The sequence below is a fragment of the Vicugna pacos genome, chromosome 22 (assembly GCF_048564905.1).
Source record: "Vicugna pacos chromosome 22, VicPac4, whole genome shotgun sequence".
NCBI lineage: Eukaryota > Metazoa > Chordata > Mammalia > Artiodactyla > Camelidae > Vicugna > Vicugna pacos.
The window spans coordinates 18,542,375-18,568,535 of record NC_133008.1 but is presented as its reverse complement, the minus strand read 5'-3'; the positions used below and the strand labels follow the sequence as shown (position 1 = coordinate 18,568,535).

At 34.2% G+C, this 26,161-nt stretch overlaps 1 protein-coding gene across 2 annotated transcripts; it reads left to right on the top strand.

The window, feature by feature from the left end:
* The first annotated feature begins 180 nt into the window (after positions 1 to 180).
* On the top strand, positions 181 to 26,161 carry HMMR (hyaluronan mediated motility receptor). Of its 2 annotated transcripts, none has more exons than XM_031689378.2 (18): positions 181 to 321; positions 3,758 to 3,856; positions 4,336 to 4,415; positions 6,233 to 6,280; positions 8,455 to 8,643; positions 9,691 to 9,777; positions 9,868 to 9,968; positions 11,527 to 11,601; positions 11,735 to 11,913; positions 12,381 to 12,529; positions 13,761 to 13,975; positions 15,838 to 15,954; positions 19,470 to 19,616; positions 19,896 to 20,048; positions 20,294 to 20,393; positions 21,270 to 21,446; positions 24,641 to 24,803; positions 25,325 to 26,161. In XM_031689378.2, exons 1-18 carry the CDS (start codon positions 276 to 278, stop codon positions 25,342 to 25,344), a joined length of 2,145 nt encoding a protein of 714 aa, XP_031545238.2. In that variant the 5' UTR covers positions 181 to 275; the 3' UTR covers positions 25,345 to 26,161. The 2 variants fall into 2 exon arrangements, with proteins under 2 accessions (XP_031545238.2, XP_015090362.3); XM_015234876.3 differs by having other exon boundaries at positions 199 to 321; positions 4,333 to 4,415.

Here is a 26,161-nt window from a genome sequence, read left to right as displayed (position 1 = left end):
TTGGGGGGCGGGAGGAAATAATAATAACCTCCTATTGGATGAGAACCTAAACTAACAGGCCACCTAATTGGTCGCGACGAAAGCCGAGTACGCATGCTCTTTGGATGTTCCCATCCTGGATTGGTGTGCCTAAGATTTTGGTTTTCCGATTGGCTAATATCGAGTGGGCGGGGAAAAAGCGGGGAGATTTGAATTTGAAGCGACTAGACTAACAAGCCACAGGAAGTGGTCGAGGAGCTCTAGAGACATTTGGTTTTGCGGAGCTGGTCGTCGACATGTCCTTTTCTAAGGCGCCCCTGAAACGATTCAATGACCCTTCTGGTGCGTACGGGGAAAGGAACTGGGGGACGGGAGATGCTCTCACGTCCCTTGCCCCTTCTTGGTTCCCTTTATCAGAGGCGAATAGGTGGCGATTTTTAGGACTGGGATGGCGCTCATATAACTGATTGATTTTCCTGAAATACATGCTAAGCGTTTACTACGTGCCAAGCACGATTCAGGATTATAAGGATACAACTGAGCGAAGCAAAATCCCTGCCCTGTACAGCTTACATCCAATTGGAGAACGCAGCCAATAAATAGGGCTGTGGAGAAACGAAAGCAGAAAGCAGAGGGGAGGGAATTGGAATGAGGAAGCGTTCGTAACTATTTGTTGGTCAAGTCTTAAGGCCTCACCGATGAAGAATATTTTACTATTGCTTTTTGTCTGAACTTGTGGATTTCTCATGGATAGTCCACTCAGGTATAAAAGAAGGGAGACTGGTAAAGGAGGTTTATGGGGGTAAAATTATGTAGTAACGTTTAATCGAAAACACTACAGAGGAAGTCATGGAAGCTAATTTTTTTAATGGGAGCTAATTTTGACAGTACCCCGCCCCCGGCACCATAGAAGTCTTTACATCAATTATTAGTTCTATTTTAATTCCCTTAAAGTCCCCGAAAGGTGATCCTATTATTCATTATTTTATTGATAAAAAGATGGAGACTTATATTTGTTCAGTGTTACACAAGCAAGCTGTCAGAACCGGGACGTGAAACCCTGCCTCCATGAACCCACCCTGTGCTCTAAACCACTGCAGTGCATAGGCACAATAACCAGGAAGCTCTGGATGTGGTTGGTAAGGCACTCATTTAGTGTACGCTAACTGCATGCAGGGACTGCGCCGAAATCTTCTCTACTAGATTTGATTTTTTCTTTCCAACCAGGTGAGACAGGTACTGATGTTGTCCTAATTTTACAGTTGAGGAAACTAAGGGGTTTTGTAACTACTGATTAGCCTGTAAGTGACAGAGTTTAACATCAAAGCTCATGATTTATCCATTGTGATGTACACTTTTTTATTTTTAATTATTTTTTTGGAGGGAAGGTAATTGGATTTATTTATTAATTTTTTTTTTTTTGATGGAGGCACTGGAGATTGAACCCAGGACCTTGTGTTTGCTAAGCAGGCACTGTACCGCTGAGCTATACTCCCACCTCAATGTTCACCTTTTAACAGTCACTCATTACACCTTTCATTTCTATCAGCCAACATGCAAATGGAAATGAGTGTTACTCTGCTCACAAAGGAAAGCCAAGGGAGCAAATGGACCAACACAAGCTAATTTTTTAATTAAAAGACTTAAGGACCATATTATTTCCCAGATATTCAAAGAAACTACTCTAAGTTCTGTCAAAAGTGTGTCTTTTAAGGAGTTTTTTTTTTTTTTTTGCTTTATACTAGATTAAACGGGTTTTGCCAATTACACAAAATTTCAGTCTCACAGTTTCAGAGTAATAACAGTTAACATTTATTCGATAATTAGTATGTGAGGCACTGTAGTGGTTTCTCATATCACTCCAGTAATCCTAACAACCATACTATGAGGTAGATACTATTTTTTATTCTTTATGAATGAAAAATCAGTCTCAAATAAAAATAACTTTCCAGGGTTCTTAAAGGATGGAAAATGAGAGAGTATAATGTTATTCACCATCTTCTCCCTATAACTACAAAATACCTGGCACATAGTATTATCTATTGATTGATAGACAAAGCTGAATTTGTACCCTGATTTAGCTGATTACTGTACACAACTCTTCCCATTCCCACATCCCCAGTGACATTTCTGTTTTCTTTGTCATACTGTCAGACTCAACTCTGAGCTAAATATTGAGGATACAGTCCCTAACTTCAAGCTGTTTTGTCTAAGGTGGGAGGTGGATAAATACTTTACTAGAAGCCACTACAAAACTGCAAGAAGTTCTGTGATAGGAACAATAATCGGAGGCTGCTATGGAATGGATTTTCTAATTTGATTTGAGGACTCGGAGAAAACGGAGAGGCGACATCTGGACCAATATCTGAAGGATAAGTGAGAGTTAGCTAGGCAAAATGGAAGGTGGGCTGTCCATCCTAGGTGGAAGGGATAGAAAAATAAAGAGGTCTGGAAGCTCAAAGTATTTATTTAATATAATGCATAAAATGTTTTGTTTGCATACTGGTATTGACTGCCTCTGTTAGCAACTGATGAACAATGATCAGAAGCTAACAGAGGTCTTAAAAAAAAGATATAAGTTGTTCCAGCTTGTGACATCTCCCAAGTCATATCTCTGTTGTACATTTAAGTGTTAGTAAGGGAAAGACTTAGGGCATGAAAATGGCATGTGCCACAGTCTCACAAAGATTGCTAGGTCTATAGGCTAGATTTCAGCCTCGTTCTTGAATCTAAATCCCCATTAACTCTCATATCTGACTCTAATCTTTAAGGAAGAGTTTTTTTTAAGTATGGTTTTCTTTGTCTCAACGTGATTGGTGCTGCTTAGTCGCTGGCCATCATCACATCTTTTGCTGGCCCTTTTCCCTTTGGAGAGTGTGGACCTAAAGATGAACTAGAATATTAGTATTCAGCATCATTATATTTTCTGGCTGTTCTGCCAAGTCTAGAGCAGCACTTCTCACATTTTTCACAAAGAAGCATCCCAAAGAGCAGGGAGCATAGAAGAACAGTCGTTGGTTCTGCATTCCCTCTTTACAACTTCCCCACAAAAGTATAGCTAACAGTGGCAGTTTTCTTTGAAGTCCACTGCTTGCTTTAAACTCTAACATGTTCTTCATTGCCTCCCCCATCCCTATCCCAGATGAGTAAATTAGATGCTCTAAGATGTGCCACCCTTAACCTGAATGTAGGGAAACCCCTGCAACCCCTCTGTTCACCCCAGAGTGTAACAAGTTTGTGAGGGGAGAGAAATCTGAGCTAGCCAAGACTAATGCTTTTTACTAAGTATGCCTTTGACTTAGATACCCCAGTGAATTCTACACTTCATTTTGAGACTTTCTTTCCTGGTTGGAAAATCTACTATCTACTCCTCATTGACCACATGTAGATCTGAAAGCTCCCAGGTTTGGAATCTGTCAGCACGTATAAATGATCATTGTTCCAGACAGAGGAATGGAAACTTAAGTCCATCCTTGATGTTCAGAATTGATGGAAGCAGTGACTTTAATCATCCCAATACTGTCTTTGTTATTTTGCTTAGCTGCCTGCGTTTCTTTGACCCAATTGAAATAAAGGTCATTTGGGAAGATAATGAGATTGTTCTTCACAGAGAGGCCTACTTTTATGTTACCAAATAGGTGCTATTTTTACATTTGAAAACAAAAGAAGCCGTTTGATAAGGGCATTTTTACATTTATATTACTTCACTATGACATGTTTTTAACTTAAGATGGTAAGTCACATGAGATGGAATATTAATATTTAATGTTTCCTCTAGGTTGTGCACCATCTCCAGGTGCTTATGATGTTAAAACTTCAGAAGTATTGAAAGGACCAGTATCCTTTCAGAAATCACAAAGGTTTAAAAAACAAAAAGGTAATGGATCCTAAAATAAAGTAATGGTTATATGATCTCATAAATTTTAAAGTTATAAGTAACAGTATTTCAATTTAAAGGTGCATAGTATTTCTAAAAATGTGAAGCTACAACTATATTTAAATTGTCTTATTTGATGGATTTACAAAAGTACCAACTACAGAATAATGTTTTCATCATTACGTTGTTGTATAGCCAGTAGAATTAAGCAGGACACTCACATAGGCATTTAGTTTTCCTTTTAGTAATTACATTAACCCTCTGTTGGAGAATATTAGAGAGAACATTAGGAAAATCAGAAAAGTGTTAGATGTGTAAAAAATATTGTGCAACTAATTACTTGCAAAGGTACAGTCAAGAGAAGAATGACCTTATATTGCTTCACTAATAGTTGCTATAAGAAATTTGGGGATTGTGTTTTATCTGTGGTTCAAACACGTAAGCACCAACCATGATCTGTACAATTCATTTTATAGCAGAATCTCAACAAAATCTTACTGTTGACAAAGATACTACCTTGCCTGTTTCAGCAAGAAAAGTTAAAACTTCAGGATTAAAGGTAAGGAGCTCTTATGTTCTAGATGGTCTATCAACTCTATCATGAAAACATTTCTTAAAGGTATTGTATTTGACTGAACTGGATTAAGTGTATAAATTAAAGTTATCAGAAAATCTGTAAATTAGTGAAACACATTATCATTGGGACTCTAGCAAGCTTTACATTTCTACCTACACCATTACTAAATATACTGAGTTTAAATGCATCCTTAGTTCAGAATAACAAAATGATCTCCACTTCTCAGTCATTTCTATAGCTAGATAAATTTTTTACATGTATATTCTTTTTTTTTCTACAGCTAGATAAATTTTATAAGAACTAGTAAGCTTTTAAAAATTATACAATGCTTTGATTTGTTAATTATCTTTTGAGTTGTTCTGGTTTTGTTTGTTTGTGGGGAAGGGTAAATATTGGTTAAGAAAAAGGAAAACGCATTCTAATGCCTAAAAGAGGTTTGCCAAGGAGTGGTGAGAGATTAAATTCTTAATTACTTTGTGTTATGGCTTCTTCAAGAGCCTACTATTACTGTGTCCATTAGTTCATAAAGCAAGTTGTACTTTCCTAAGGAAATGCATAAATTGATTTTTTAATGTGAAAAAGATTCAGAGTTCGGAAACCAAAGCTGTAAGTTAAGCTTATTCTTGTTCATTCATTTGGCAGTTATCCAAGTCTTGTGTTCTGTATAAAGAGCTGTGTTGCCCAATGTGGAAGGGATTAGCTAAATGTGGCTCTTGGACACTTGAAAGTGAAGAATTGAATTTTTAATATTACTTAATTTTAATTAATGTGCATGTAAAAACTGATACTCAATTCTGTTGCTGAAAAACTTAAATGTTTTGGAACAACTTGGGTATGTGATCTACTTTTTCATCTGTATGTTTTATGAAATCTAAATAGAGACAGATGTTTAATAAAAATTGAGCATCTGATTTGAGATGTTCTATCGTTGTAAAATACACAACAAATTTTGAAAAACTAATACAAAAAATATAAAATATCTTGGTAATAAACTTATACGACTTACATGTTGAAATAACAATTTTTGTATTTTGGTTAAAGCAAAATATATTATTAGAATTTTTACTTATTAAATGTAGCTACTAGAAAATTTGAAAATATGTACATGGCTTATATTGTATTTTTATTGGGCAGCACTGATTTTCTTCTTGGAAATTCATGTAAATTTCTTTACTTGAATCTATTGGAGAAACAGTTCTCAAATTTTGAATTAATTATTAGAATTCACAATTAAAAAACCAAATCACATACAAGTTTGTGTTAAACCCCAAAATAATAGGCCTTCCTTGATAGAAAATGTCATCAGGTAGGAAATTAATGAACATGAGACTGGTGTGGCCTGACCCCAATTTAGAAACTTATAAAACACATTTTCATTCAAGACATTTATGCCGTTTTTTCCATTTTTATATGGAGAAGATCGATAGGATAGATTTTCTGGCTTTGGCCATTATCTCAGAAAGGCTGTTGGATATAAAAAGTTGCGATATGAAAATTATATGTCTTATTAGAATAAAGGCAATAAATAGATTAGAATCAGGGCTTGTATTATTTCTGTTTTTCTTTATTTCTTTGTATTCATATTTTTTTTTCCTCTTTGGAATCTAAGTTTAAGCTGATTTCCCTTTGTAAGATTTTTTTTTTTTCTGAGATAGTGTAGAGTCAGTGAAATGTTTAAAATAGAAATTAATCATTTGGAACACTTAATCTTTTCTGTTAACTAGAAAAAATTCAAATTTGGCTATGATATCTGTGTCACTCAAATTTGATTATCACTGTCCTTTGATTTGTTTAAATAGAAAGAATCTCAAAAGAATGATAAAGATTTGAAGATGTTGGAAAAGGAGGTAAGCAATCTTTCAACTTAATGAAAAGTAAATGTGCTAGATAATGGAGAGTTACATAAAGTTAAGAGACAGGGATTCTGTTACAGTTTTAGCTAGAGAATTGCTAGATAGGCAGGAAATCCTAGCAGGTTAGTTGAACTGTGATGGAGTTGTGCTAACCAAATGCATCTTCTGTGCTGTAGGTGTATGCCTTCCTCAAGGATAAAATGGCCTAGAACTGTACTGTCCAATACGGAAGCCACTCACCACATGTGACTATTTAAATTAAATAAAATTAAAAAGTCAGTTCTTCAGTTCCACTAGTCACATTTCAAGTGCTCAACAGGCACTTGTCATGGGTGGCTACCATACTGGGCAGTGCATTTCCACCATGGCGGAAATCTCCATTGCACAAAACTGACCTAAAGAACCCACTTACTTCCCTTAACCAGAGCTAGGCTAGTCATCGCCAGCTTTGCTTTTCTGGCTGTCTTTTTTCTGTGTTTCCACTGCTAACCAACTCTTTTTCTGGTAGACATATTCTTTTGACATATTAAGACATTTATTTATATTATTTTCTTGGTCATGTAGGCATGTGAGTTTACTAACAGTTAAAGATTGTCTTAGGACCAAGAATATGTCAAGATAACTTTGCAAATCTCTGCCCTGGTTGCTTTGATCCTTTTTATACTTATTTTCATAATGTTGGCCATCATTTTATTGGTACATGCCTATGCTGTAGCGGTCAATACTTAGAGCTATAGTGAGTCTCCATGGGACAGCTGGTGAGTGAGTGGCAGTGCCAGGATCCTTTAGAATAGACATTTTTGACAGCTACAGCTCTATTTTATTTAAGCCCCCACAGTATTTGTTGTTTGTTTAATTTGAATTAATTATCAATATTTAAAAGTAAAATTTCATGCAAAACAAAATCAGATTTCTGACTTCTGCTGTAAATTTAGAAGATCTGACAGCATAGTTTTCACATTCCCCTCCAGGGCAACAATCTGCTAGGATTGTGCAGGATTGCCTTCTTTAGACCCCACATTTGCTCAGTCAGTCCTTACCTGGCTGTGTTTACTTATTTATATTATTTTCTTGGTCATGTAGGCATGTGAGTTTACTAACTTTTTTAGAGCTTAAGCTTCTTTAACTGCAAAAACTGTAATGTAGATAATCTCAGTCTTTTTTTTTCTACTTTATAATACTATACTATAAACATTGCTTATAAACCAATAATGTATACAGAATCTTATGGTAGGGAATCTTAAAGCTCGGTCAGTCCCTAGTTCACAGCCTTATATATAGGTGGTGCTTGAGACATTTTTAGTTAAGCAATATTGGCTTAGAATACTGAGATTAGTATGAATACAAAGCCAGTAAAAGTAGAAAATACTTCTCATGTGACTTAATACATCTGTACTTTCTTAATATTTTTATACCTAGCAAATAGTCTATTTTGGTAAATGTTTCATGTGTACTAGAAAAGAATGTCTATGTACTTGTTGGTTATAATGGTCTATGTATGTCAATTAGTTCAAGTTGTTAAATAGTTTCTTCAAATCTTTATCTGTACTGATATTTTTGTCTGCTTATTCTATTAGCTACTGAGAAAGGTGTGTTTTCAGCTCTGTGGATTAGTCTATTTCTGTTTTTAATTCTGTGAATTTTTGCTTTGTGTATTTTGAAGTTATATTACTTTGTTGTACACAACCAATGTAAGATTGTCTTTCTCTTGAAATAACTTTTTAACCATAAAATTATTTATTACTATTGGTATTTTTTGCTTTAAAGTCTACTTTGCATGATATTAACATAGCCATACCAGCCTTATTTTGTTTAATATTTACATGGTAAATCTCTTCCTTTTCATTTATTTATTTTTTTATTGAAGTATGGTTGACTTGCAATGGTGTGTTAATTTCTAATGTACAGCATAGTGATTCATTTATACATATATATTCCATTTACTCATATATGTATATAGAGAGCACAAGCAACTATATTAAATACCTTGTAATTGCCTATAATGAAAAAGTATATGAAAAGGAATATACATGGTAAATCTTTTCTGATCTCTTTATTGTCACAATCAGAAGTTTTTCTAGAACTTTAATGTTTTGATTATCAGTTGCATCTAGTTAACACTGGAAACAATCAGTGAATCATTCATTTTTCACATTGTTTCTGTCCAGATTCGTGTTCTTGTGCAGGAACGTGGTACTCAGGACAAGCGAATCCAGGATCTGGAAGCTGAGTTGGAGAAGATGGAAGCAAAGCTAAATGCTGCTGTCAGGGAAAAAACATCTCTTTCTGCAAGTAATGCTTCACTGGAAAAACAGCTTATTGAATTAACAAAGACTAATGAGCTCCTAAAATCTAAGGTATTTGAACCTCATGATAATGCTTGCAATTGAATTAAATGATAAACACATTTTTTCTCATATGGTTGTTTGGGAATTTTAGGCCTGACTTAGTTTTTTTCCTTCATTTAATGTACTTTAAACATAAAGCTGCTTCCAATAGAAATTATTATTGTATCTTTTTTATTATGGTGCCTTGCACATAAGAGGTTGTAAACAAACAAGTTTACTTTTTGTTTTAATGTCTGACATTTTCTCACCCTCCTTCAAAGTCACCCCCAATCAGTGAGGCCATTAATAAAATAGGGGAATTTACATCTAGGAGTCACTTTAAAGATCCTTCTCTGAAACAAAAAACTTAATAGCAGGCTTCCATCTCAAATCCTTTTGGGAATGAAGTGAGAAATGAATACATTTGTGGACTAAATGTGTTCAATAGATAAATTATGTTTATCAATATTAATATACTAATGATCTGAAATGACTTAACATGGTCATCCTGCTTTTTACAGAAGTAGAAGGAAGCTGTAAATCACTGTTCAGTTTAATAAGAGTCATTTATTCAGAGTCTGTAACGTGCTGGGATCGTTGATTACAAAGAGGGTGAGGATGTATAAGAATTAAGCATGGGGAAAGGAGTAGATTCCTGGGCCCCACCTGGGAAGATTCTGATTTATTAGGCCTGGGAAGGACCCTATAGTCTGCATATTTCAAAGTAGACCAGGCAATGCAGATGCATTTTATTAAGCAAACACATCTAACAAAATCCTCTCCGAAACGCTTGTTTTAAAATGTTACAGTGGACTTGCCAACATATAGCGATACATGACCGCTGAAGCTAATCTCAGAAGTAAACCAGAAAGTCGGATGAAGGAAAAGGAGGGACAAGGTCATAGTAGTATAAAACCCATAATACTCATGTTGATTAAAAGCTGTTTTCTCTGCCAGAGTATGTGGTAGGCAAATAATAATCCCAATAATAGAATGGTCAACATTTCAGTGATTTTTTTTTTCGATAGGACTTAGTAGAAAATATTTCTGAATGTTGTATGTTTTTGTTGTTCTTAGTTTTCTGAAGATAGTAACCAGAAGAATATGAGAATTCTAAGCCTTGAGTTGATGAAACTTAGAAACAAAAGAGAAGCGAAGATGAGGGTGAGTGATACCTTCAGTAAGTTTGCTGTGTCTGGATCTGGGGATCTGAACAATTTCTCATTTCCTAAAACAGGTATTTCTGTTGTGTAGAGTATGCTGGCAAAACAGGAAGGCATGGAGATGAAGCTGCAGGTCACCCAGAAGAATCTCGAAGAATCTCAGGGGAAAATAGCACAACTTGAGGGGAAACTGTGAGTGACTACAACGAAAGAGAAGTCACTTCGTTTAACCAGTTCTCGATTTACCTTCCTTGGCTAGTTCTTGTCCACCTTTAACCTTCCCTCCCTGCTTATCTCATTACCTGCCTCTACTTGCCCTATTTCTTTTCCCAAGTGACAGGTGAGCCTTAATCGTTCCCAAATATTTTATGCTGGAAAGATGTATGATGTATTGCTTTTGTACATCCTCTATATCAGTGATGAGACAAGGCTTATAGTCTTTCCAATAGCATGATCTCATGGAAGTGGTAGTCAGACCAAAACTGAGAAGCACCGGTATGGGAAGCAATGATTAATGCACAGTCCTAGCCTCATTTTTATTACTCATTTTATTTCTCAGCTGTAACTTGCATACAGTACACTGCACAGATCACAAGTATTCAGTTTAGTGATTTTTGACAATTGGATACACCTGTATAACCACCACCCAAAGAAGACAGAACAGTGCCAACCCTCACAGCTCCTTCATGCCCCTCCCTGCTCCCCTCTCCTCCCCATGGTTGCCCGCGCCCCCTCCCTGCAGCCACTTCCTGCCTTCCATCATCACAAATTCATTTGGCCTGTTTTAGGTCATTTATCACAGCCTGAATGCGTGTATGTATACGTGTGGTTTCTTTTGTTTAATGTAATTTTTTGAGATTCACCTGTACTGTTGTGTATATTGTAGTTTGTTCCCTTAACTTCTGTGCAGCATTCCGCTATATGAATATGCCTCATTTGTTCCTAATTCTCCTACTGATCAATATTTGGTATTGATCAATATCTGGGTCTCCAGTTTCTGACTGTTATTAATAATACTGCTCTGTATGCCTTTTCATAGACATGTTTTTCTCTCTCTCAAGTAAAATATCTGGGAGTGGAATTTCTGGGTCCTAGGGTAGTGTAGGTATAATGTTTTTTCAAAAACTCAAAGAAGTGCCATTTTACACTCCCACCGAGCAATGTGTGATAGGTCTAGTTGTTCCACATCCTCACCAACATATGATGTTGTCACTCTGTTTGATTGCAGCCTTTCTAGTGTATGTGAAGCAGTATCTCGTTTGTGATTTTAATTTGTTGCTATTAATAGCAAGCATCTTTTTACGTTCTTATTGATCATTCATATATATCCTTTTGTAAGGTATCTATTTAGTCTCTTGCCCATTTCTCAAATTGAGGTGTTTGGAGGAGGTAAACACATAAGTAATTGAGTATCAGGCAGCCTGGAACAAAGGCTTTACAGCACACAAAATGCCATTTTGTATGTGTTGTATGGGAAACTATAGAAAAGATTATTTCTGTAACACTTGAAGTGTTGTAGGTAGTAGCTCTTATCATCACAGCACTTTTGTCAGAATAGATTTGGAAACCATTCTCATTCAAAAAAAACAACAACTTAAGTCTCCTATTGGTATCTATTAAATTGTCGGCTACATCATTTAGTGGTTAAGAGTTTGGCCTCTGGTGTCAGCCATCCTGAGACATGAGTACCTGGTACAGATCCCATGCTTACTGCATCACATATGATTATTATGTGTGCATTTCTTTTCAGTGTTTCAATAGAGAAAGAAAAGACTGACGAAAAATCTGAAACAGAAAAACTCTTAGAATACATCGAAGAAATAAGGTAATACAAAGAGCAGTTTTAAACTGGACCTTATTTTACTGAAGTGTGATGAATGCATTATTTCATCTCTTTTCAGTTAATGTTCCCTGTACTTATGTACACGTGCTCTTCAGCATAATTTGTTTTAATGCAGCTGTGCATCAGATCAAGTGGAAAAATACAAACTAGATATTGCCCAGTTAGAAGAAAATTTGAAAGAGAAGAATCATCAAGTTTTAAGCCTTAAGAAGTCTCTTGAGGAAAACGTTGCTCTGTTGTCTGAACAAGTAGAGGACCTGAATGCTAAATGCCAACTGCTTGAAAAAGAAAAAGGTACCCTACTGTTTATAGTACCACTTTCATTAGAAAAGTACTACCTACAGTATTTTTTAAGGTACTGCTATGTGAAAACAACTTTTTAAAATAATTTTATAACAGTAAAAATTTTGTTCAATGTATGAGAATTTTTGCCTTTTACAATGTTTGTTCTTTGTTTATTTCAGTATGTACCTGGTCTTGACTGAAATATATGCAGTTGTGCAGTTCTTGACCTCCCCACTGGGTGGCCATTTAAAATTGGTAGATACACAGAACTAGGTTTGGGGGTTTTCTTATATAACATATATACTATTTTGTATATACAAATGATACAAACTTCACAGGTTTTTTTCCCCCCTTTGGAAACACCTGATCTCTGAAACATACTAAAAGCAGTGTAGTAGAATATTATGGGAATCTGGGTTTCTCAAAGTTAATATTAATATCTAATTACAGCGTTGTTAATGTTTTCCCTTTTCTAGAAGACCTCGTCAATAGGGACAGAGAACGGGACGAAAATCTAAATGCTGAAATACGAAACTTAAAAGAGAGGTCTAGTCTTGAAAAACAAGAACATGAAGAGCTACAACAAAAAGTACTGCAAATAGATTCACTTCTACAACAAGAGAAGGTAGTTTCCTACAGTATAAAAGGGAAACCTAGTCCTTCTTTTTTGTCATACATTTCCCTGTGTATTAGAAGACCTTTAAATTGTATATAGTCTTTGCGCCAACAATTCTGTTTTTGGAATCTTATCCTGCGGAACTAATCATGACTATGCTGCATATTTAACTGATAACCACAGGGTTATTGCTAATGTGAAAAAATTCAGGAACCAGCTGAAGCAAAATAAGGAAATTATTTTAAAAATTTTTTTCAGCACATTCTTGTGTGCTACATAGGCATTTACATTTCTGTAGTAAAAGAGTCTCTAATTAGACAAGAAACAACATTAAGACTTTTCTAAAATCCAGATTATGCAAAGAATATTTTACATATCAATAAGAAAAAAGATAGTTCATTAAAAAAAAATGGGCATAGGATGGAAATAGACAGGTCTTAGAAGTAGACATTCAGATAGCCTGTAAACATGAAAAGATACAGTGCCTTAGTAGTAACCAAGATTGGCACAAGTTAAAACATGTGATAATATGACATATTGGTGAGTGTTGGGCAAGCAGGCATTCATGTGCACTGATGTGAAATATTGTATTATTGGGCAACCTACAACAAGGTAATCTGATTTAAAAAGATCTCATCAACTATTTTTATTATATTTTAAATGACCTTTGCATACACAGTATATATCACTTAGAGTTTTTTAAGTATATAAATATATAGAAAAAGATCATAAGGCATATAATACCAAACTAGTGGTTATCTCTAGAATGAGAAAACTAAGACTAGAATGGGGAGTAGTCAAAGGCAATTTTCACTTTATTTGTAATGCTAGAATTTTTTTCAACTATGGTGATTTACTTGTATTTATTTATTGGCATTTACTCATATAACTTTAAAGTATTTTTATACAACATTGAAATCATAGCACTCTTTTTATAGAATATCATTTGAGACAAATATATGATAAAAGCCAGTTGTAGAGTATGATTTTAGTTTTCTAAGAAGTGTTTTGTAGGAAAAAAGAATGAAATAACATTTACCACAACTTTAACTATGACAAAATGGGTGTCTCTCTCTATTTTTCAAATTTCCTTGAGGCTCTTAGATTTAATGTCCATATTTTATTATCTGTACTTTTTTTGTCCAAAATAAAACCTCACAAGTTATTAAGTTTAACTTACTTATTTATTAAATTATCAAAACCTTTCAAATTATTTTGCTGATTTTCAATTTGGATGCAGGAATTATCTTCTGGTCTTCAGCAGAAGCTATGTTCTTTTCAAGAGGAAATGATTAAAGAGAGGAGTCTCTTTGAGGAAGAGTTAAAGCAAGCCCTGGAGGAGCTAGATAAATTACAGCAAAAGGAGGAAAAGGCTGAAACTCTGGTCAAGCAGTTGGAAGAGGAAGCAGAATCTAGAGCTGAAAAACTCAAACTCCTAGAAGAAAAGCTGAAAGGGTTTGTATTAATAGGACCTCAATGTTTATATATGAGCTCAGGTGTTAAAAAGTGTTTTCTAGTACATTCTCTCAGGATTCTCCGACTGATCATGTGAGTGGTCAGGTTATCTTTCACAAGTGAGGAAGTATTTTACAAGCAAGGAATACACAGAGAGGTTGTGCATGCAAACAAGTATGACAGCCAAAGTCAGAAGCCATATCCTTTATTTAAAGCCCAAAGTGAGTTTTAATAAACAACCAAGATTTGGGGTTCCTATACTACTCTTAAATTTTCTAAAAATTATTGGACATTAGCATTACAATAATAGCAGATTTAGAAAAATACCCCCCAAAACTATGATTCCCACCCTTTAATAAGAAACATTTCCATCTTTTGTCCAAGTGCATATCAGTTTACACAATGTAAATTATACTTTTAATTACCTTTTTTGAGGGAGCACAAACACATCTGAAACAAAATGCAAATCAAGCAAATAGGAAACAACACCCAACACTGGTAAACATTCAAAAATAAAGTTAACACTGAAAGTAGAAAGCCTAAGATCTCATGTTTGTTTTTATTCTAATTCCTGCATTTGGGGAACAGTACCGAAGTGTAATTGAGGGAATTGTTCTAAACTGCAACCAGTCACAGGGAACAGGTGCTTTAAGAAACTTGAGTAAATGATGTCAGCTTCAGAAAGAAAGATGTTATAATCATGTATTCTAACTCAAAGAACTCAATCCAGAGGTCAGGAGACAAAGATTTTATTATTAGATCTGTTAACTAGTTACATGAATCTGGGCAAGACAACCTTAATTTCTTTAATTTTTTATTTCACTAGATATAAAATAAAGAATTATAAAATGATTTCTAAGGTCCTTTCCAGCCTGGAAATTTCAGAGAAAAAAAATAGAAGTTGACAGTGATTCCTCTAGGGGTCAGGAAAGAGAATATTTTTATTATAAACCTTTTTAGTACTATTTGATTGCTTTTAACTATGAGGTACATTTTTAAATCCTGTGCTCATTATGGCATGAATCTGACCAACTATCTTGTCTTGGTCTCCAACTTAGTCTGTCAGTGAATAAAGCTTCGTATTTATCATGTTAATTCTGTATGTTCTTTAAAAGATCTCTTATAAACTCACATGCCTATTGAAAAATTTGTATCACCATTGCAGTAATATAAAATATTAATGTTTTTTAAATCTCTGAAATTTATAGTATATATTTCTAAAGATGACTTAAAAGCTATCCTGTCTTTGCAAAATAGCCCATTAAATAAGTTGTTGAATCTTTGAATAATTAATAATTTATTATGTGGGTTATTGATATAATCAAAATAAATCTATATAGTCTTATAACTTTTTGCAAAAGAACTTTTTTTAATTTTAAAATTTTTATGTATTTATTTTTAATTTTTTTCAAAAGAACCGTTTTTAAAATGAAGTGTCCTTAACTGTGCTTAGTATTTCTTAGATGTTTAATTGCAGAGAATTAAATTTTATTTAATCCAAGTTCTTTTTAACTGGTAATCCTTCACATTCTTTAGTCTTAGCTGTGTCAAGATTCTGTTTTAGAGTCTTTTTAAGCTACTTCAAAAAAATGTTTACACTACGTACATAAATTCATATGCTATGAAAAGATAAGTAAATTAGAATGAAAACAAAGGTAAAATTAGAGCAAGAAAGATGAAGCTGTATGTAAATAGACATGCTGTTATGTAGGTCATCAATTTAGGTCTCAGCTGTCCAGTAGCTGATAGAAACATGAAGATACAAGATATATATGACTCACTGTCAAGGTACATACTAGTCTCTTTCTTAGGGTAATGATTTGCAGTTAGCATTTTATCTTTTAACTGTTCCTTTTGCTTAGGAAAGAAGCTGAGCTGGAGGAAAGTGGTGCTGCTCACTCTCAGGCCACCCTGCTTTTGCAGGAAAGGTATAACAGTACAGTGCAGAACCTGGAAGATGTTACTGCTCGATTTGAAAGGTATTTTTTATGTGGAGCCGGCTCCCCGAAACATATATGAACAAGGGAGGGGGTGTTTACCTAGGGCAGTCTGTCAACAAAACAATCACATGAATGAACGGTTGCTATTACTTTAAATTCCATAGTGACCAACCATAAATGGGCATATACTGTTAACTTCGTAGTGTGTATAGTAATTTCCTTTTCCCACTGTCCACTTCAAATTTCTCAGTCTCAAACCTTTGGCACTTACCTGTCGTACTCCTGATGTCATCATTTCCATTATGAGGAATTCAAAGTCTTTTGTTTTCTCTTCATCGAACCTGTAAACACACCTGCATTTATGCTTATCCTGTCTTCCTCCCAGTTGTTACAGATGAAGCATCTCGTTCCTTCAGTGACCTCATTCCGTCATTTATCCCTTGTCATGATTTTCAGCCATTCTCCTAGAATTTCTCCTGTCAATATTAAGACATGTTAATGTACCTTCATCTTTAAAATACATTTTTAAAAACCTCCATTTACCCCCCCACTTCCTTCTGCAGCTATCCATAACACCTCTTACTCCCAAAAAACATGCTTCTCACCCCAAAATTCTACTCTTCATAGCCCATCTTCCTAAGAAGAGATTATACATTGTATTTACTTTCTTACTTCCTATCCCATCTACTTGTTATTTTCCTTTAAAAAAATTTATTTTGGTAGGAGAGTATAAATTGCAAACATAATACAACAAATACCTGTGCCTCTCACAATCTCACACCAAGAGTATATTAATGTTAACATTTTTATTTGTATTTTCTTTAGATCATTTTGGGGGGGTTTCTTTTATCTGTATGAGTACATTGAATAAATAGAAAAGATATATAACACATACATAAATTATAAAGCATAAAGGTAAAATTGGCCCTCAGGAACTCATAAAATGCCATCTTTAAGCCAAAGATTTTCAGCCACATGGTATCTATATGAATTCCTCTACTAACCCATCTTCACGCCTTCCCCCAACAGGTAACACCATCTCAAAGCCTACATTAATTAATTTCCTTGCTGTTTTCCTGTATGTAATTTTGTCACATGTATATCCATACAAATCATATATTGTATAACATTGCTTTTTCCTGAACTTCACCAAAAAATGTCATCGTAGTGTATGCCATAATGTGGGACTTGCCCTTTCGCTCTACGTTATGTGTGTTTCTAGGACTGAATCACATTGTTGCCTGAGGCTATAGTTTGTTCCTGATCGCTGCTATAGAATATTTTATCAGTCTTCCACTATTTATCCATGCTCACTTTGGGCTCTTGGGTTGTTTCCCATTTCTTTCATTTTATTAATACTACTCTTTGATTATTCTTGTAGTCTTCTGGCATACACGTGTGAGCATTACTCTGAAGTCTGACTTATGTGAATCTTCAACTTTAAAATTTCATGCCAAATCACTTTACATAGTGAGAGTGAAAATCTACACTCCCACTGTTGATGTGTGAGTTTCCATTGATCTCCCTCCTCTCCAAAGTGTGTTAGGCTTCATAAATTTTGCCAGTGTACTAAGCGTAAAATAGCTTCTTCTTGTGGATAATTCATCATTCCTTTTCTGTAAAAGGCTCATATTTGACTTTTGTTCATTTCTCTATGGGATTGCCTTTTCCTTATTGATTTGTAGAGTTTTTATCAGTAATATGGGTTGCAAATGTCTTCTCCCAAAGTGTGACTTATCTTTTCATTTTCTTTCTGGTTTCTTCTGATGAAAGAAATTCTTGATTTTAATGTAGTTAAGTTTATAGGTTTTTACATCAACACTTTTACATCTAAGAATTTCTTCCTATCCCAAGAGCATAAAGATATTCACCTGTATTTTTTCTAAAAGTTTCAAAGTTTCACTTTTAATTTTTTCATCTAGAACTGATTTCTGAGTATCCAGTGATAAAGGGGTAAAATTTATTTTTGCTTTTTCCATATGGATAACCAATTGCCTAGTACCTATTTATTGCATAGTACCTTCTTTCCCCAGTGATCTGTTCCTATATGTGATATGTTATGACACACATACCATATATATATACACATACATTTAATGTATGTGAATTTATTTTAATTGTAATTTTTGTATGTCAGCATAAATATGAATTAAGTTAATATAAATATAAATATATATAATTTTTAGTGCTGTTCTCAGCCCTATAAAATGGATTTTCCTTCTTGCTACTTTGAAAAATAGTGCCTTAAGAAGTTTTTAGCTATTCTTTGATGTCACTTGCCATCAGTATGCTAAGAGTATTAAAATTTATTCGTTCAAACCAAACCTCTCCTTTCAGCTCCCTACCCATATATCCGGCTGCCTGCTTGCCATCTCCAGGTATCTGTCTCCCTATTGTCTAATACGAACTGGTCAAAACAACTCTTGACCTTTTTTCTATCTCTTTCTACGTCTAGTCTCTCATTCTGTTTTATTTCAGCCAGTGACATCTCCATCTTCCAAGCGTCTCTTTCTGTAAATCTTAGAGTCATTTTGATCCTTTTCTCTTCCTTTTCCCCAACATCCAATCTATTTCTTGAATCTTTCAATTCTGTCTCCAAAAGAGATCTCACATCTTTCTATTGCCAACTCCTTGGCCCAAGCCTCTTTCACCACTCACCTGGGCTGATGAATAATTGTCTTCTAGTTATTCCTCCAGTTTTATATTCCAGGCCCTTCCCCAATCAGTTCTCCATGTATCTCTAGAATAATCTACACACTTACTAAAGTCTCTCCTTTACCTCTCGGGTAAATCCCTTGTGCCCCACTGGTGATGCCTGGCCTCATGCCTCTTGCTTCTGCTCCTGCCTCTCCTATTCATTAGACTGCAGTCCCAACTCTTAATGGACTGGGTTGCACCTGCCTCTGAGCACATACACATCTTTTCCCTCTGAAGTACTTTCCCCAACTGGCTAGCTAAATCCTCCTTATCCATCATGTCTCAGCTCAACTATAAATTACTCAGAAAGGCTTTTTCTGAATCATCAACCAAAATGTAGATTCTCCTGTCCTATCAGGAGGTGCTCTGTAGTTTTCCTTCATAACACTTACCCAAATTTAATTTTATATACATATATATGTATGTATGTGTGTGTGTGTGGTTTGTTTTTTGTTTTTTGTTTTTTTGCAAAAACCTGAAGAGGTATTTTTTCCTATCTTATCCACAAGACCGTAAACTCTGTGACAGTAGGTAGGAGGATTGTGCGGTCTGTTTTGTTTGTTTTGAAGTAATTTTCATGTTTGTAGTTGATTTTTGTTCAACTCTTTGTATAGTTTCTGCACACAGTAGGCACTTGACTCCTTTTTCTTTAAATGAACAGCATATGCCGTATAAGCTCAAGTAAGTACTGACTTCAAAACACTGAATTCTTATCGGTGCAAATGCATAATTAGATTATAAGATTTTGTTTGTTTTACCTAAAAGTATAAAAAGTATAAACTAATCAGATATATATATTTGTCATGCATACAGTAGTTAGAAAAAAATACCTTTAATTTTTTTTTCTCTTTTATAAGCTATAAAGCATTAACAGCAAGTGAGATAGAAGATCTTAAGCTGGAGAACTTAGCACTTCAGGAAAAAGTAGCCAAAGCCGAGAAAAGTGCAGAAGATGTTCAACATCAGATATTGGCAACTGAGAATGCAAATCAAGAATATGCAAGGTACGCAGCAGAAATAAAACCTTCCCACACTTGTGGCCTTAGAACCACTAAGACAACTTACTGTTGTTGAAAGCCAGCTAATAAGTCATGCAGGAAATTGTAGTCCAGTGCCTTGCTTTGAGTGATCTTCAATTGCAAATTAAGAATTTACACAGGGGGGGAATAAAGTGAAAAACTTTTTGAGAGTAAAATTCTTGAGAGTTCCTTGAGCTTAAAAAAAAAAAAAGTAGTTAAAATGGCTATAAGTTGTTTAGTAGACTCTTCTCTCTCAAACCCAAGGGTGCTTCTAGATCTGCAGACCAAATCAGCACTTAAAGAAGCAGAAGTTAAAGAAATCACAGTTTCTTCTCTTAAAAAAATTACTGATTTGCAGAACCAACTCAAGCAGCAAGGTGAAGACTTTAAGAAACAGCTGGAAGAGGAAGAAGCAAGGTAACCTATGTTTAGAACCTAAATGCCAAGTACCTCAGTTATTTTTTCTAATATACTGTGTTTTTTTGCTTTGTTTTGTTTTGGTGGGGGAGGTAATTAGGTTTATTTACTTATTATTATTTTTTACTTAACAGAGGTACTGGGTACCAAACCCATGACCTTATGCATGCTAAGTATGCACTCTACCACTGAGCTATACCCTCCTCTCTAATATACTATGTTTTAAATTTAATTTTCTCTTACAGAAATACTGGAAAAGAAAACTCAATGGCAGAATTAACTGAGGAAATGAATAAGTGGCGTCACCTCTATGAAGAACTATATAATAAAACAAAACCTTTTCAGGTTTGTCAACTAGGCCTAAACTTATTTACATTTAAGAATTCATTTTAAATAAATAAATAAATAAATAAATAAATAAATAAATAAATAAATAAATAAATAAATAAATAAAAGAATTCATTTTTCCCCATCATAATCATGACATTTACTTGGTTTTTCTGAAAGATCATTTTGCTCTGCATTTCCAGTGCCAATTTAACTTCCTATTCAAGAAGATGGCTTATAAACTTTATTAAATTATTATGCATATATTTTTTAATGTAGCCTCTATGGGCTTAAAAAATACCTTATGGAGGGCGGGGATATAGCTCAATGGTAGAGCGCATGCTTAGCGTGTGTGAGGTTCTAGGTTCAATCCCCAGTACCTCCATTAAAAACAAAAAAGAAGAAGAAAATACATTATAATAAGATTCTTAAAGTTGGTAGCTTAGAAGGCTCTCCAGATACAAACTTTTAGTAACTAATCTGTGTAAATTTTTGATACTTACTTTGTTGTGGTCTTTCTCAGTGTTTCTCTAACACATTAACCTTAAAAGGATAAATGCTGATGTTGGTACTTAAATAAAATATGAAGACAGAATTGATTATATTGTGATGATGTGGCTAATGCAGATTATGCTGACTAGCAGGCCTTTTTTCCTCGTTTCTTTCCCTCTGTTTTCATGACTTTTGGAATGAAAAACATGTTTTTTAAAAGGAATCTGAGAATTCGTGGACAGCCCTGGGAATAATTTAGCATGATCTGTTTTTGTGTTTTGTTGTTTTTTGTTTTTTGGGGTTTTTTTTTGCTTTCACTCTAGTTTTCCTTATAGTTTTTATGAGTCTAGTAAGATTTAACAGTTTGAAGTTTTAACTTTATTAAAAAAACATATTTTTCAGCTACAACTGGATGCATTTGAAGCAGAGAAACAGGCTTTGTTGAATGAACACGGTGAAGCTCAGGAACAGCTAAATAAACTAAGAGATTCATATGCTAAATTATTAGGTCATCAGAATCTAAAGCAGAAAATCAAGCATGTTGTGAAACTGAAAGATGAAAACAGCCAACTCAAATTGGTTTGTAAAATGACACTTAGTTCTATTGATACTGGGGTGGGGTAGTTTTTATCCTAACTATAACATTTAAGTAAAATGAAAGACTTTGGTCTCAGAAAAAACTAACAGTTTATAGAGGAAAATCCAACTGAGAAGTATAGATGTGTTTCAGAGTGTTGACCAAATGGGTTTTAGAGTTCTCAGGTTTCCCAACTACCTCATTAGTATATTGAAAATTACCAGTGTAATTGGAAGCATTCATAAAGCTTTACACATAATTTCTATTTGCATAATAGCAAAGTCTTTGATGTAAATAAACATAAAGACAAGCAGTGTTCAAACATAGGCATTTTAAGTTTTTTTTACCAGCTTTATTGAGATTTAATTCACATACCATACATACAATTCATGCATTTAAAGTGTAGAACTCTGTGATTTTTAATATATTCACAGATAGATGTCACCATCACTGTGGTCAATTTGAGAACGTCTTTATCACCTAAACATGAAACTCCTAACCTTTTAGCTGTCATCTTCCTTTTGTCTCATCTATGTTTCCCACCACTTTTTGTTTCTATAAATTTTCTTATTCAGGACATTTATTACTTGTGGAATCAAATAATATGTAGTCTTTTGTAACTGTCTTCTTTTGATTAGCATGTTTTCAAGATTCATCCAAATTGTAGCATGTAGTGGTACTTCATTCCTTTTTATTGCCTAGTAATATTTTATTTTGTGGATATGTCACATTTTATTTATCCATTTGTCATCTGATGGACATTTGGGTTTTTTCTACCTTCTAACTATTATGAATAACACTACTATAAACATTCATGCAAAGTTTTTATGTGAACATGTGTTTGTTTCTCCTGGGTTATTCCTAGGAGTGAAATTGCTGAGTCTATGGCAACTTTATGTTTACCATATGTTGTACTGTTGGAACTGTTGGACAGTTTTCCAAAGCAGCTTTATCATTTTACATTCTGCCAGCAGTGTATGAGGATTCCGATTTCTTCACATCCTCACCAACACTTACTGTCCAACTTGTTGATTCTAACCATCCTAGTGGATATGAAGTGATTCCTAATTGTGGTTTTGACTTGCATTTCCCTGATAACTAATGGTGTTGAGCATCTTTTCATGTGCTTTTTGACAATTCGTACTTCTTCCTGGGGGAAATGTCTATTCAGATCCTTTGTGCATTTTTTAAATGGATTATTTGTCTTTTTAATGAACTGTGAGAGTTCTTTATATATTCTGTATCTAGTCCCTTTTCAGAGGTTTTATTTGAAAATATTTTCTTCCATTCTTCACAGTGTCTTTTTACATTCTTCATTATGCTCTTTGAAGCATGAAATTTTGATGAAGTCCAGTGTGGTTTTTTTTTTTTCCCTTTGTTGCTTATTCCTTGGCATCTAACAATCTTTTGCTAAATCCGAGGTCATAAAGATTTACTCATATGTTTTCTTCTAAGAGTTTTATAGATTTAGCTCTTACATTTAGGTCATTTATCTATTATGAGTTCATTTTTATCTACAGCGTGAGGTAAGGGTCCAACTTCATTCCTTAGCATGTGGATGTTCGGTTGTCCCCACAGCACTTGTTGAAGAGACTATTCTTTACCCCAGTGAATGGTCTTGTCACCCTTGTCGGAAATCAGTTGACCATATATGTTTATTTCTAGACTCTCAAATATATTCCATTGATCTATACTTCTGTCCTTCTACCACCACCTTATCTTGATTACTGTTGGTTTGTAAATCTTGAAACCAGGAAGCTTGAGTCGTCCTACTTCGTTCTCTTTTTTCAGGATTCTTTGGCTATTCTGAATCCCATGCAATTCCTTATGAATTATAAAGTCAGCTTTTCGGTTGACAAAGAAGTCAGCGTCTTGATTCTGATGGGAATCGTATTGAATCTGTAGATCAGTTTGGGGCATATTGCCATCTTAACTATATTAAGTCTTTCAATCTATTAAATTTTTTTGATTATTTAGATCTTCAATTTCTTTCAAAAATATTTTCTGGTTTTCAGAATATAAAGTTTTGCACCATTTTTGTTAAATTTTTTCCGAAGTATTTTATTCTTTTTTGATGCTATTATAAGTGCAATTTTTTTCTTAATTTCATTTTTGGATGGTTCATTACAAGTGTATAGAAATACAACTGATTTTTGTATATTGATCTTGTATCCTACAATCTTGCCAAACTTGTGTATTAGTTGTAATAGTTTTTTAGTGGTTTCCTTAGGATTTTCCGCATAGAATATCTTATCATTTGCAAAAAGAGATAGTTTTATTTCTTTTCTAATCTGCATGCCTTTTATTTCTTTTTCTTGTCTACATTCCCTGGATAGAACCTCCAGTACAATGTTGAATAGAAGTGATCCTTTTTCATTCCTAATCTAGACGAGAAGCACTCAGATTTTCACCATGAACTACGATATTAGCTGTGCCTTTGTCACAGATCCTCTTCCTCAAGTTGAGGAAGTTTCCTTCTTTTACTAGTTTTTTGAGGTTTTTATCATGAAAGCTGTTAAATTTTGCCAAATGCCTTTTCTGTTTTTATTAAGCTGATCATGTGATTTTTTAAAAATTCTATTGGTATGATTAATTGATTGATTCATTAATTGATTTTGGGATGTTAAATCACCCTGCTTTCCTGAGATAAATCTCACTTAGCCATAGTGTATACTTCTTTTACATATTGCTGGATTTGCTTTGCTACTATTTTTAGAGGACTTTTTTCATCCATATTCCTAACAGATACTAGTCTTTAGTTTTCATGTAATATCTTTGATTTTGATATCAGTATAATACTGACCTCATAAAATGAGTTGGAATGCATTTCATCCTTCCTGTTTTTTGGAATAGTTTGTGAATAATTGGTATTAATTCTCCACTGAATGTGTAGTAAAATTCAGTGGTCAAGTATCTGGACCTGGGCTTTTCTTTGTAGGTGGCTTTTGATTATTAATTCAGTCTCTTCGCTTGTAATATATCTATTCAGATTGACTGCTTCTTGAGACAGTTTCAGTAGTTTGTGTCTTTCTAGGAATTTGTCCATTTCATTTAAGTTATCCAATTTGTTCGTTTATCATTGTTTATAGTATTCCTTTATAATCTTTTTTATTTTGGTAAGGTCAGTAGTAATGTCCCATGTTTCACCAACATGATCTTTAATAATTATTTATTGACTGTATTTTTTCTTACATAGGAGGTGTCAAAACTCCGCACTCAGCTTGCTAAAAGAAAGCAAAGTGAAGCAAAACTTCAAGACGAATTGAATAAAGTTCTGGGTATCAAACGCTTTGATCCTTCAAAGGCTTTTCTTCATGAAAGTAAAGAAAATTTTGTTCTCAAAACCCCATTAAAAGAAGGTAAGAAATGAATAAATGTATAGAAGTATTTCTTCTTTTGGGTTTACTTTCACAGCATTGAACAGTTTCTGATACAAAAGAAATTCTTACTGAGATTTTTGTGTAAATGCCTTTCGTTTCCGTATTCTATACTCTATTCTGTTTGTCCAGATCCCATGTGTCCTTCAAGCCCAGCTCATTCCATCTTCCTTGAAACCTTGTCTGACTTTTTTGTTCTTACCCACCTCCTACCAGAATTATTTCCTCTGTCACACCCTTAGCTTGTTTAACCTAAATGTTCAGTTTGTAGTTTTGAAGAAGTAGATTTTCTCTCCTTCTTGACTGCAAATCTCTGTATCTTTGAGAATAAATTAAAATTGGCTGAAATAGTGAATGAAGAAATATAAATAAAATTATACTACAGAATGCAAGCCATTGCTTCATCTGCCTCAGAGAAGACAGAAGGTGCTTGCCTTTGGTTCATGATGACTGATAAATCAGTTTTAATTTAGAAAACTAACACTACTATTTACTCCTTCTAGGCAATGCAAACTGCTCCTGAGCTCTTAATGGAATTTCAAGAATCATGAAAGTAAAAACATCTGAAAAATCTGTTGAAGATTATTTCATTTTTATTTTTATTGTTGCTGCTTTTTAGTTATTATAATGTTGGTAATGAATATTTTTAAACTTTATATTTAATATTAACTTCCTATCCTTACATGTGTGAAAGGACGTTCAACGTTTTTACCACTCTGCTGGCATTTTATTTTCTGTTGTCCATATTTCTTCCTTGATGCTCACCCTTATCACCTCATTCTAAACCTTCTGACAGGCTTTCCAGCTTTCCAACTCATCCCATCAAATCCACTTTCTTTTAAAAATCACTCATATTATTATTTCTCTATTCTGAAATCTTAGATGGTTTCAACATTATAATCTCAAGGTTTTTTAGTTCGATACTGGAGGCCCTTTCTAACCTGAACCTCTTAAGCTAGTCTAAAACACCCTGGCTTGTTCTTGCCTCTGCTTTGATTCTCCTCATAATGTTCATTCTGTCCTACCCATCATCCATTTACCCAATTCAGTAAGAAATAAAGGTAAGCTTAATTCTATAGTAATATCTTTATCTCTTACCAGAGTCACTGACTTGGTCAATAATTTGCAGATTCCTAGACTTCATCCCAGCCCTCCTAAATTAAAATCTGAGGTTTAGTCTGAAAATCTGCATTTTTAACAAACTCTGCAATTAATTCTTAGAAACTCTGCTCATAACCTCTTTAGAGAATTTGTCTTATACTGCTTGGCATCTGCCTGATTAATGGGTGTTTGATTAATATTTATGTAATGTGAAATAAAATTACACATTAAGTCACTGA